This window comes from Dipodomys ordii, unplaced genomic scaffold, assembly GCF_000151885.1.
Source record: "Dipodomys ordii isolate 6190 unplaced genomic scaffold, Dord_2.0 Scaffold82, whole genome shotgun sequence".
NCBI classification, from domain to species: Eukaryota; Metazoa; Chordata; class Mammalia; order Rodentia; family Heteromyidae; genus Dipodomys; species Dipodomys ordii.
The window spans coordinates 12,429,082-12,441,677 of NW_012267298.1; the positions used below are offsets into that span (position 1 = coordinate 12,429,082).

General features: G+C 59.3%; 2 protein-coding genes across 2 annotated transcripts in view; both read right to left on the reverse strand.

Annotated features, from left to right (window-relative positions):
* LOC105992319 (lymphocyte antigen 6E-like) overlaps positions 1–2,872 on the reverse strand; it is a 6,626-nt gene extending 3,754 nt beyond the window's left edge. The window contains exon 1 of the mRNA XM_013025147.1: positions 2,818–2,872. Coding sequence (XP_012880601.1) covers positions 2,818–2,872 — 55 coding nt within the window. The remainder of the gene's footprint in view (positions 1–2,817) is intronic.
* Positions 2,873–9,389: 6,517 nt separating this feature from the next.
* LOC105992327 (lymphocyte antigen 6K-like) overlaps positions 9,390–12,596 on the reverse strand; it is a 4,033-nt gene continuing 826 nt past the window's right edge. The window contains exons 2-4 of the mRNA XM_013025156.1: positions 12,481–12,542; positions 12,175–12,279; positions 9,390–10,339 (exon numbers count right to left, since the gene is read on the reverse strand). Of these exons, the coding sequence (XP_012880610.1) occupies positions 10,014–10,339; positions 12,175–12,279; positions 12,481–12,532 (483 nt within the window). The 5' untranslated portion in view covers positions 12,533–12,542 and the 3' untranslated portion in view covers positions 9,390–10,013. The remainder of the gene's footprint in view (positions 10,340–12,174; positions 12,280–12,480; positions 12,543–12,596) is intronic.

Genomic DNA, 12,596 nt, shown 5'->3' on the forward strand with positions numbered 1-12,596 from the left:
ATAGATGGCTGGGTGAGTGGGTGGATGGATGAATGGTGAGTGTGTGGATGGATAGATGGCTGGCTGGGTGGGTGGGTGGGTGGGTGGTGAGTGTGTAGATGGATAGATGACTGGCTGGGTGGGTGGGTGAGTGGTGAGTGTGTGGATGGATAGATGGCTGGGTGCGTGGGTGAATGGATGAATGGTGAGTGTGTGGATGGATAGATGGCTGGCTGGGTGTGTGGGTGGGTGGATGGGTGTGTGTGTGGATGGATAGATGGCTGGGTGAGTGGGTGGATGGATGAATGGTGTGTGTGTGGATGGATAGATGGCTGGGTGGGTGGGTGGATGGATGAGTGTGTGGATGGATAGATGGCTGGGTGAGTGGGTAGATGGATGAATGGTGAGTGTGTGGATGGATAGATGGCTGGCTGGATGGGTAGGTGGGTGGGTGGAAGTGTGGGTGGATGGGTGAGTGACTGGATAGAAAGAGCACATCAGTGGCAGAAGGGACGGGGAAGCAGTATGCAGCTCTACGAGAGTTGCCTTCAAAGGAGGTGTGGGTTCTTCTCACTACCCTTGTCCCTGCCTTGTCTGAGACATGGAGGAGGGGTGGGGGGCGGTTGAGATGCCCTTGGTGTCCTTAGACGATGAAGACTCGGGGTATAAAGCACGTGGCTCCGGTCTCTCCTGCCTTGGCGGAGGGAGGCCTGCCCAGCAGGACTCCAGGGCTGGGACCTCGCCTGGAAGCCAGAGACACCTACTCTGCCTGGCCAGGGAGGCATGCCCAGTCCACCCTGAAGGCTGTTAGAGGAACTAGCCAGTCCCTGCCCCATGTGCCCTGGCTGCGCAGAGGCCCTGGTCCAGGCTCCCAGGGGGAGGGAGCGGGCAGGCCCCACGTGGGGGCCCTGTCCCAGCTTCCAATCACAGTGAACTGTGACAGGGCTACCGTGCAGAGAATGCTGCCACGCCACGGGGGGGCTGGGGCAGAAGGGACAATGGTGGCTCTGTGTTAACACCTGCTAATGTGTTTTGGAAGAGGGCAGGCAGTGGGAACTTTCCTGGAGTGAGCGGCTAAGCTCTGGGGCTGCTCTGGTGGACTTCCCGGAGGAGCTGGGGAGGAATGCAGTGGCTTGGGGGCATCAGCCGAAGCAGGTGGTGTGTCGGGGTGGGGGATCTCCACAGCTGTGCCAGGTGATGGCGGCCCCGGGAGGCGGGAGCAGCCCTGGCGTGGAGCTGGGGCGTCAGGAAAGGCCGCTGTGCGGGGTGTGGGAGGCCATCCCGAAGGAGCGCTCTCTAGAGGGACGCCCACGGGGGTGTGGTGTGTGCATGTGTGGGGAGTGTCCTGTGCGGGGTCCAGCAGGGAACCTGTGGGTAACTTCTGGAAGGGGGCTCTGTGCGGCTGCGCTGCCGCCCTGTCCTGTGGGTGTTCTATATGGGGCTCCCATGTGGCTGTTGCACCACAGAGATGTTTTGTGAGGGTGTCCTAGCGGGGCATCCAGGGGTTTCCTGTAGGGCTGTTCGTAGGTGTCCTGTGCAGGGCGACATAGGAGGGGTCCCCTGTAGGAATGGCCTAGGCCCCATGCCCTCTCCACCCTCAGCTTCATGGGCGGTGAGAGTGTGGGTCCACACAGGGCCAGCAATGCCCAGGCCTCTGTGTCACGTGGAGGCAGAGGACGGTGCCCAAACCCGGTCCTGGGGCCAGGGCGGTCACACCCAGACCCTCACGACACCCTTTCCAGGCTGAGAGCATGTTCCCTAGGTCGAGCTCCGGAACCCCCTAGATGAAGAGGTCTCTGTATGAGAAGATGCTGGTCTGCTGCAGACCCTCCGTCTGTAACCAGTGCCCAGTCCCGTCAAGGGAGGGAACGCGCCCAGGGCCCTCTGCACAAGCACCCTCCCTGCTTCCGTTTCGCCGTGGGGTCTCCTTTGCCTGAGGCGAGCATTGTGAGGGTCCCCTGCCATTCACCAGCAGCTCCCCCTCCTCAGCTGTCAAGAATGAGGGGTGTGCACTCAACTCCCCAGGGAAGCCTCATTCTGAGGACAAAGGTGTCCCTGCCAACCAGGCCCCAGCCTTTGGCACAACACTGACAACCTCTTCTCCCCGAGCCCGGGGCTGGGTGACCTGAGCAGGGCCCTGGCCTGGGCCTCCCAGCACTTTTCTCTTTAAGTTTCCTGTGATGACCCCAGCCTGACCTGGGGGCCAGCCTCTGGCCCTCAGCTAATGAGCCTCTACCTGTGTGTCCAGTCTCTGGCTGGACCACTCAAGGCCACCCCCTCCTCCTTCCCACGCCCAAACGAAGCTGATGGGGTTAATTACCCTTGAGATGATAATTACTTAGTTGATAATCACCGGCTGCTGTGCATGCCTCCCACCCCCAGCCTCATTCCTGTCCCCAAACCAGGTCACCGGGGTCAGGGCAGAGCAGGCCAGCACAGGTCAGCCCAGGTGTTCTATCTTGCCTAGATCCTTCCTGTTAAGCCCCAAAGAGTCCTAAACCAGTGTCCCGGAACCAATCCCCCCTCCACCACCCCTCTCCCACCCAGTCCTGGACAACAAAGGGTCAGCTGGCTGTGCCAGAGCTCGGTCAGGGGCTCCGTGCCTCCCCTCGGCCTAGCTTTTTACCTCCTTATGAGGCAGAAAGATGCTAGGCATTACGCCCAAAGGGCTGGGGCCTGGTGTCTGACCAGGCACGAGCCTCCAAATGGCGCGGCTACACTCCTGCAGCCCCCACCCAGACCAGTGCCCTGGGTGCCCCCTCCCTCCCCGCTCCTCCGGCAAGAGCTGCCCTGCCCAGGGCCTGCCCGCTGCCTGCATGGCCCAGCCAGCGGCCTTACCCAAGGTGGCACACACGGCAGCCAGGAACAGCAGCACCAGGAACAGCCTCATCATGGACGTCCACCGCGACTGGAAACCACGGGCTCAAGGGCTCCTATATAAGGCCACCGAGGGGGCCGGGGCCAAACCTGGTAATTTGGCTTGAAGAGAAGCTTGGGATGGTAGGGCTGGCCTGACTCATACCCGCAGGCTCCCTCCTCCTGCTCCGTGGTCCCTGAGCCAGTGGGGTCCACACCTCCAGCAGTTACCACTGGGCCCAGTTGGGCCAGGGAGATGGACGGTGGTCTGCCAGGCAGCCCTGCCCTTGGGGGGGCTCCGAGGTACCCCACCTCTCCCCTCTGCCGTTGTCCCGTGCCAGGCAGGCAGAGAGGCGCCAAACCCATTTTAATAGGGACAGTGAGCCACCGTGGGATGAAAGCTGGCTTTGACCAGTGCTCCTTTGTCTGAAGTGGGCATACTGTCACCCGGGACCTGCCTATCGGGCCCATTCTGACCTGGAGACCCTCAGGGCCAAGACTGTGCATTCCTAAGGGCTCCTGGGCTGCTGTAGAGGCCAAGGAGCCTGTGCCGTGGCCCCGCACTGCGCCCGGCAGCCTGGCCTGTGCCGTATTCCTGTGTCTGGCCGCCAGCCCGCAGGGCAGCAGGGGGATAACCAGGGTACTGTGGGGAAGTGCCCTCCGCTTGGCACTGGCCTTGAGGTCTTGCTGTGGTCTCAGAGGCTGGAGGGCTGGGGAGTATCATGTTCTCTGGTATCTCTCCAGTCCCCTGGTCTCTTCTAGCCTCCCTCCGTGCCATGTCCCCTCCCCGTCTCCCTCCCCTCCCTTCTAGGTGGGCGCAGGGCAGGCCACCCCTCCACCTCCAGGCCCTCACACAGGCCTAGCCTCGAGCCTAGAAGCTCCCATCCCAGAAGAGTCCTCCTGTCTGGAGCTCTCTTGGCACGCTACCCGGCCCATGCCCAGAAGGCCCCACAGGGAGCCTCTCCAGACCACCTCTGGGGACGAAGGGCCCAAGGCCTGTCCCCCGCCACCTTCAGTGTGGACTGAGCTGAAGAGGGGTCCCTGTTCTCAGGTGGGTGGATGGCGGGAGTAGAGCTGGATGTGAGGGGGGTCGGGGGGGGGGGCTGTGGGAATTGGGAGGGGGCAGGGTGGGGTCTGGGAAGGCCAGAGTGGGCAAAGTGAAATCACATCCAGTGCTGGGGGTAGGCGGAAGGGCTCTGCCGGAATATTCATCAGCAGCAGCGTTTACTTTGTTCCTTAGATTCTTCTAGAACTATCACGGTTTTGGAAATGTTGCATGTCCAAAATGGCAAGGAGGGGCCCACCCCATCTGCAGCCCCGTCCCAAGCCATGGGGACCTGGCTCTGATCACCTCCCCTGAGACCAGGAACCTCCGTGCCCCGCGGAGGACCAGCGGCAGCTGAGAAAGCCTGCCCAGCCCACGTCATGTTTCCTCTGGGCTCAAGGCCTCCCGGCCACGGGCAGGAGGATGTGTGAGCCCCCAGCAGCCACGGCAGGACCCAGAGGCTGCTGCTGCAAGTTGGCTGGGAACAGGGCTAGACCTTCCCTGGGACCTTGGCCTGGGTGCCCGTGCGAGGCTGGCATGGGGCTGGAAGCTGGTGGGTTGAGTGGACCAAGACGGTCAAGGCTGGCAAGGGCAGCGCACGGGCCTGGACACAGCCCCCCAGGGAGAGGAGGGAGGCCCAGGCAGAGCCTGGTTGGCATCTCCTACCAGCGGGCCCCAAGCAGCTGCCTCAGGACAGAAAATATTTCTGCCCCGGAGTGAGGGGTCACACACAACCTGCCCGGGACTGAGGGGTCACAGGTCACCTGCTGTTGCTGCCTGTGTGGCTTGATTTGAACAAACCCCTCCTGGTTCTCCCCCTCCCTCCCTCCTGTGCCAGGTCTCCAGCCCCGGGCGCTGTGTGAGAGGGCAAATGGAACACGGGTGAGGGAGAGGCCCTGGGGAGGGCAGAGGCCTGCCTGGCGCTGCCCGGGACAGCGAACGTGTCAGTGCCAGGCTGGGGACTCTGACCTGTACTGTGGGGAGCAGGGACTGGAAGGGGTGATGTGGGCACATGCTGGGACTTATGTCCACAGAGGCAACGCAGTCTGGTGCCAGCAGCCCTGCCAGGAGGCCGGAGAAGGTGCCAGCAGTTACCTGTGGGAGTATGAACCTAATCTTGCAAGCCGAGGACACACGCCCACATAGCAGAGCGGGCAAGCCGGGGCTGGCTGGAGTGGCAGGCCTCCACCCTGGCTGGATTCCCTGGAGGTGATAAGGGTTCACAATCAGGGATCAGGGAGGGGGATCTTGTTTTTTCCTCCAGGCCTTGGAAGTAGGATATCTGAACCCACTCAATCTCAAAGGCCATTTTTGGGGCAGAGATCTGCGGCTCCCAGGTCCAGAACCCCAAGAGGCCGCAGCGTGGGGGTGGGGCAGGCTGTTGATGGCTGTACCTGGCTGTGCCCACCCCTCGTTAAGCTAGGGAGGCTCTAGGAGCTCACTCTGTACACGCTGTGGTGTGCCAGTTCCAGCCCAGGCTCTCTCGGCAAGACCATCATTACAATGCAGCTTCCCCAGCCCCTGCAGCGTGCCCGCAGGGGACCGGCTGCAGCCCCAGGAATGCACAGGGCAGGCACGAAGGAAGGATCGGGTATGGAAGAGGTGCAGCTACAGGGATCAGCCATCTAGATGCCCAGCCCAGACAGCTCACACCCAGTGCCAAGAAGGACCCTTACCACCCCAAGACCCCCAGGGAGCCGGAGGCCAAGGCCTGCCCCTGCCCTCCACCACCTGAGGCCCTGCCTTCTGCCCACCCTTCCACCTGGGCTGGAGTTGGGGGAGGAAGAGGCTTCCCATGTGCGTGTCCAGGAGTCCGAATCCTGTCCTTGGAGGCTCAACTTCCTTCCACACCACCCTGGGCCTTAAATCATCTAGTTATTATAATTCCTGATACAGTGTAGAGGCTGTGGAAAAATGTATATCAGCACCGTGTCTTGTAGGGATAAATGACAAGTACAGAACTTGTGTGTGGTCAGATATTTTTGGTCCAATATTAGTTGGCTCTGCCAGGTGCCAGGGCTTCACACCTGTAATCCTGACTGAAGCAGAGGTCTGAGGATCCTGGTTCAAAGCCCGCCTGGGCAGGAAAGCTCATGAGATTCTTATCTCATGGCAAGTGACAGAGTGCTAACCTGGCATTAAAAAAAAAAAAAAGTCCTCAAGGACAGTGCCTAGGTCCTAAGTTCAAGCTCTATGACCAGAAAAGAAAGAAATTAGTTGGATCCATAGATACCAAGGGCCAGCTACACCCTATAAATCAGAGCTTGGGCCCACGACCCCACCACCTGCCCCCTGCTGGGCCCCAGTGCCCTGAGACCTCCCAGCGTTCTTGTATCCGCGGGGCTCTCTCCGTGGTGGGCAGTGAGCCAGTGGGGAGAAAGTGGGCACCCAGCAGGGTGTGCCTGCTAGCGAAAGACCCCCAGGCTCAGCACAACCTGGTTCCTCTCAGGGAAACTGAGTCTGGGCCTGGGGCAGTAAGCAGGCGTGGACAGGACCGCTGCAGACTGCGGGGCCAGGGCTCACATCATGGGCTCCACAGAGGACCCAGGGCTGGAGTCAGCACAGTAGCCTTAGAGTCCAGGGCCTGCGCTGGGTCACCAGAGGGAGGGGGGAGAATCCTCAGGAGGTGTGCCTAGCAGTCACTTCCGGCTTCTCCTCCCTCCAGCCCTGGAAACCCACAAGCCGCTCTCTGTCGGCCGGCGCTGGACATTCCATGCGGATGGAGTCACGGGTTGCCAGACCTTTGTTTCTGCCACCTGGCAGCGTGGGTCAGCACCTCAGCCTTCTCTTCCCTCCCCTGCGTGGGCTCCTCCATGTTTATCGTGCATCAGCCAGGTTGTGGACCAGCAATTAGGAAAGGATAAAAGCTGGGTGTGGTGGCACACACCTGTAATCTCAGCACTCAGGAGGTAGAGGCAGTTCCGGGCCAAGTTCAAGACTATGTGGACGACACTATGAGACACAGCCTTGGGATCCCACTCAGTGATACAGCATTTACATGCCTGTGTCCCTGGGTTTTGGTCCTCTATGCCAAAATAAAAAGGAAAAAAAACACCAAAAAACCATTCAATGATTTTTAAAAAGATACAGTTTGACAAAGCACTGTACACGTGGCACTGCCAGCTCTCCGGTGGCCACGGCTGGGCCAAATGGAGCACTCACTGCACTCTGACTCCGCACACCAAACAAAGGCCTGTGAGCCACAGAGACCTGAAGAAAGATGGAGGAGACACGCATCTTCTGAACACAGAATTCCACGGGAGCGCCGTGTCCTCCAGGAGGAGAGCTCGGCGTGGAATTCAGCTGCAGCTGTTCTTAGTGCTGTCACTCCAGGGAGGACAAAGTAGGGAGAGGGAGCACGGAGGACATTAGACACCGGTCACCGCCCAGAGGAGGCTTTGGGAGACACAGTGAGTGAAGGTCACACGGGTCTTAGGTCGGATCTCAGAGAAGGGCGGGACACTTGGAGAAAGAGAAGGCAATGAGAGCTAAATGTGAACTTCAGTTAAAAGTCACATGTCAGCATTGGCTTGTGGGTCACAGTAAGTGGCCCGCGTGGCTGGGGCTGGGGCGAGGGGAATCTGGGTGAAGGGAATGTGACAACCCTGGCTCCGCACCAACGTCGCTGTAAATCTGAAGCTATTCTAAAATGGAAGGTTTGGATACAACCATGGCCCCTCTCACAGAGGATGAAGATTCAAGGTGGATCTCCGTACAGGCCCAGCTACCAGCGAGGCATGGGGGTGGTCTGGTCTGCCATCAGTCCCCCATCTCTCCAGCGGTGAGGAGGAGACACGGAAATGGGCTGTCTGGGGAGATAAGATGCTGCTAAGGCCACAATTCCTGCCTGCCACTTATTATTCCATAATGGATACCCTGGCCTGCAGACAGAGCTTGAACCTAGAGCCTGGGCGCACTCAGCTCTGACTCTGATCACACACTAACCCAGGCCTAGACCACAGAGATTGAAAATTGTCTTAGATCCCAAAACAGAGCTTGGAAGAAACGAACACAGCTTGTCTAAGGACACGGAGCATTACCCCTAGCTGGGGGTTAACTAGAGGACGCTGTAGGTATCAAGCCCAAGGTGCCTTGAGCTCCTAGGGTCTCTGGATGTCTGACCTGGGGCAATTTGTTTTCCTTCCCGACCTTTGTTCTCATGCGGAGCATGCTCCCCCGCCCCCGCACCCCTGTCCTGCCTGTCTCTGCCCAGCTGGACAGAGGTAGGGCGGATGGCAGCTTCCCTGGAGTAGCCATCCCAGTTCCAGTTCACCAAATGCCCAAGTGGTTGCACTGGCAGCTGCCTTCTCAGACGTGTCTCAGCTGCCCCCTCCTGAGCCTGGCTGGCCCCTGCGGGGGGAGGGGGGACAGCAGAAGGGGAGGACACACAGATCACTCTGGTCCCTGGGCTAGCCAGCTCTACCAGCTCCATCCAGTCTGGCCAGCCTGAGCCAGAAGCACCTGCGTTCTGCAGGAGGCACACCTGGTCTTTTGCAGAAGTGAAGCAGCCCCTGGGTGCACAGGGATGGCCCAGCTTCCTCCTTCCCAGCTCCCAGTAGCCTTGGGGGCACTTGGGACAGGACAGCTCTGCAGTGAGGCCGAGCCGTAGGCTACACCAGAAGGCCTTCTAGCCAGGGATGCTGGACCAGGTGGACCAGGGAGGGTGAACAGGAGTCCACCAGCCAGCACGGGAGCGCAGAGCCTGCCCTGTCCTGAGGGACAGGCCCTGACCCAGTATCCAGCTGCCTTTGACACCCCCTGCTGGCAACACTGAAGCCGGCTTTCAGAGTGATGTCTGCGTGTGACATCACAGGGCAGGGTGGGGACAGACCCCCAGCCGCTGCCCCCTGGCTCGGTCATTGGCCCTCTGGTGTCTCACAAGTTAGGCTTTTTTTTTTTTTTGGTCACCTTGACAAGCGACTGAAGGAGTCAAGGTTCGTTCTAGCTCAGTTTCAGACCTCTGGCCCAGGGCCAGCATGGGCTCTGGTGCGGCTGAGCAGGGCTGGTGCGGCTGAGCTGTGCAGTCACTTATTGGGTCGGGGAAGAGGCTGCTCACCTCACGGCAGCTAGGACGCAGAGAGAAGTGTGGCGGGGGCTCTGGGGACAGCTCTGGCCGGCACAGTCAAGCCCCGGAACCTTCTTCCTCCAACTTGGCTCCACGTCCCAATAGCCCATTCAGCTATGAGCTCTTCAGCGGATTCTTCCACGTTAGCAGAGCCAGGGGAGCTCCAGGGTCTCCAAGAGCAGAGCACTCTTCCTCACGGTTTTGGGCTCCCGTGATGACTTGCCATAGATCAGTTGGCCTGCACAACAGACATTTATTTCTCATAGTTCTGGAGCTGGACACCCAAGTTCAAAGTGTCAGTAGCTGGCAAGAACCCTGCTACAGAGCTGCCCCAGCAGCAGGTGGACTGAAGGACGGACAGCCAGCTTGAGAGCTGGTAAGTATGAGTAACAAGTTCAGACTTTAATGAATGCTTTGACACATGAATGGGGCACAGCCGCAGAATTCAGTTGCTTTCCATTTATCTTTGGGAGGTGTCAGCTGTGTTAAGGAAGCTGGAGGGAGCAGCCGGGCCCCTGGGCCTCGGCTGCATGCTGGCCTGCAGGAGGGCCGCTCCTGGGCCTGGCCCTCACCAGGCGCTGACTTGGTGATTCTCTGATCTCAGACTCCTCACCAGGCGCGGACATGGCGGTTCCCTCATCTCAGACTTCTCACACCCCGGGTCTGTGAGCACTCATATTTGTATCTGTCCAGCCTAAGGCATTCTGTTACTGCAGCTGAGACATGCTCGCTGCTCAGCCCTCCCTGACTCCAGGTCCCAGAAGGTCAGGAGTACCCAGCACACCTTCATGGGTGGCGAAGTGCTTCCTCCCCATCAACCCGGGGAGGGGGTTCCCAATGAAGTGTTGCCAGGCCCAATCTCAGAGGTGGTGCCAGGCACAGGGCTTGCTCAGATCAAGCTGAGAAGTTCTGGGACTGACAGCCACTAGACTCAGCCCCTCCCTGTCCCCCAGACCCCGGAGAGTCAGACCTGGAGGTATCAATGAAAAACAAATTTAATCAGCAGGTTCCAACAGTTGTCAGGGAGTTCGTGGGCCAGGCCCAGCACCGGCCCTTCTGTGGTTCCCATCAAACCCAGTGGGCATGGGCAGTGGCCACAGTGAGCACCCAGAGGGTGGGTGGCAGGAGGGGGTGATGTCTCTCCTCGCTGGCCCTCCCGGTCTGCTCTCGGTAGGTGGAAACCATGCTGGGGCTGGGACCCTCCTCGTTGCAAAGGTCTTCGTTGCAGCACCGTATAAAGATGAAGGGCGTAGGTTCCTGTAATGTGTAGACCTTGGCCCCAGCTCTGTAAAGCGACCAGGTTGGCGTAGGTGTTGTCATGATGAGGGCAACCTCCATCGTGGGACAAGCAGAGACACACTGCTTGGAAACGATGTAGAAACGCGGGAAAATCTCTAATAGGAGAGCAAGAACAGAAAAACATCGTGGAAGTCTAAAACCCAGACCCCCCTCCACCCCCCCACCCGGTGCCTTTCCATCTGTAGCCAAGCCTACACTCTAGGGTCCTGTTGGGTGTCGGGGAGGAATGGGAGAACAGGTGGGAAGCAGAGCCACCACCCAGGTGTGGGAGGGGCAGGCTCTTCATGCCCAGCTGTCCCCAGGGTCGGGAGGTGTGGAGGGGTGCCTTGTGCCCAGGGTGACCCCCTGGCGCTCTGGTCCTGGATGATCACCACCTCAGGGATGGGAACAAAAGTGCCTTGTGCCTCAATTTCTTGGTGCTGGTCCCTCAAGAGACCTGGCTTAGGGGCTGGGAAGGTGGCTCAGTGGTAGAGCGCTTGCCTTGCATGCCTAAGGCCCTGGGTTCGATTCCTCAGCACCACATAAGGAAAAAGAATAAAAGCCGGAAGTGGCGCTGTGGCTCAAGTGGTAGAGCACTAGCCTTGAGCTGAAGAGCTGAGGGACAGCGCCCAGGCCAGAGTTCAGGCCCCACGACCCCGACCCAAAAAAAAAAAGAGACCTGGCTTAGCTCTGGGTGGGGACTGGGTCCGGTCCTGCCCCTTGTCTAAGTTAGTTTTCTTATGAAGTACCAAGGTTCAGGGCTGAGCTGCACCTGTCCCCCACTTCCACACCCCACACACTTCCTGGGCACAGAGGCCCTGGAGGGGGGGATGACAGGTGGACTGAAAAGGCCCATGCTGGACAGAATGGTGGAGGTCATCTGTGGCCCTTTTAGGGTACGCCTCATGTACCCAGAGCTGTGGGGTGAACTAGAGAGGACAGAGCAGTTGATCTACAAGTTCTTGAAAGCATACACTCAGCCTGGACCCAAGCCTCACAAATCTCCAGTCAAAGCTCTCTAGACACTGCTCCCAGCAAGACGTTTGAAAACATTAGGGCTTCAAGATGTTCACTGCAGATGGGCACCTAGATGGCTCACGCCTGTAATTTTAGCTACTCTGGAGGCTGAGAACAGTGGCTCAAGTGGTAGAACACTAATGTGGGACAGCACCCAGACCTAAGTTCAAGCCCCAGCCCCCCATACTTATTCCACTTAATAATCAATGAAAATAGTTTCTTCTGACGCCCAAATATTTCATCTTGACCAACTGTCTGTGCCACCCAATGCCAGAGCTTTCCTCACTGTTCCATTCCTGGACTCTCGGTCCTTTGCTCTACAACACACACACACATACACACACACACACACACACACACACACACACACACACCAGGACCCGTGCTTGTTAATAGGTGCTCTACCACTGGAATCAGTGGCTACTTTTCAGGTAGACTGTTTTTTCCAGAGGCAGCATGAGATGGAGATCCCCACCCTAAGGTGGGGTGACAGGGAGAACCCCTCTAGCGGGCTTGTGTGTTGAGATGGGGATCTTGCTAGCTGTTTTGCCCAGGCTGACTTTGAACTCTGATCCTCGTGATCCACTTACGAGCAGCTGGGATGGAACCACATGGGTGAGGCCCTGCCCAGCCCTCAAGACTCCTCCTGAAGGTGGCCTCTCTGAGGGCCTGGTACTCTCCCTTAGTGTGTTGCTCTCGGCTGGTGCTAGATGCTCTCCACCACATGCACCACACCTCCATTTGCAGCCTTTTGCTGCACTAATTTTTCTGCCTGGGCTGGCTTGGAAGTCTGACCCTCAGATGTGTTCCTTTTCCTGGACTGAGGAGGCATCAGAGGGCTCCTCGTGCCTGGATGTGGTCACTGTGCGTCCAAGCTGGACGCTGCCCAGGGCGGTGTGGATGCAGCCGTGTGACACCCCCCCCCGACTCTTACTCATGGCGACAATAATGCAGTTGCTCTCCCCAACCGTACAGTTGCGTTGGTTCAGGCACCCGAAGTCGTTCTCTAACTCACAAACGTGGCACAGCACTGACTGGCCTGAAATGAAGAAGAGGTAGACTGAGGCAGACCCCTGCTGCAAGGTCTCGCTCCAGCCACTGCCCCCTCCCACCAGTGCCGTCCCCGTCCGGTCCCCCTGCCTGGAACTGCCAGGACTGCAGACATCCGCACTGCGGCCCAGGCCTGCGGCCCGTCGGGGTCCGCCCCCCTCCAACGGCCGCCCAGGCCCGGCGGACTCACCCAGGGGCAGGCTCACCGCCAGGACGAAGGCCAGCAGGGTCACCGGCTCCATGCTGGGCTGTCTGAGGAGGAGCGGGGGTCAGCGCCGCCCGCAGGAACCCTTCCCCCGGCCCGCG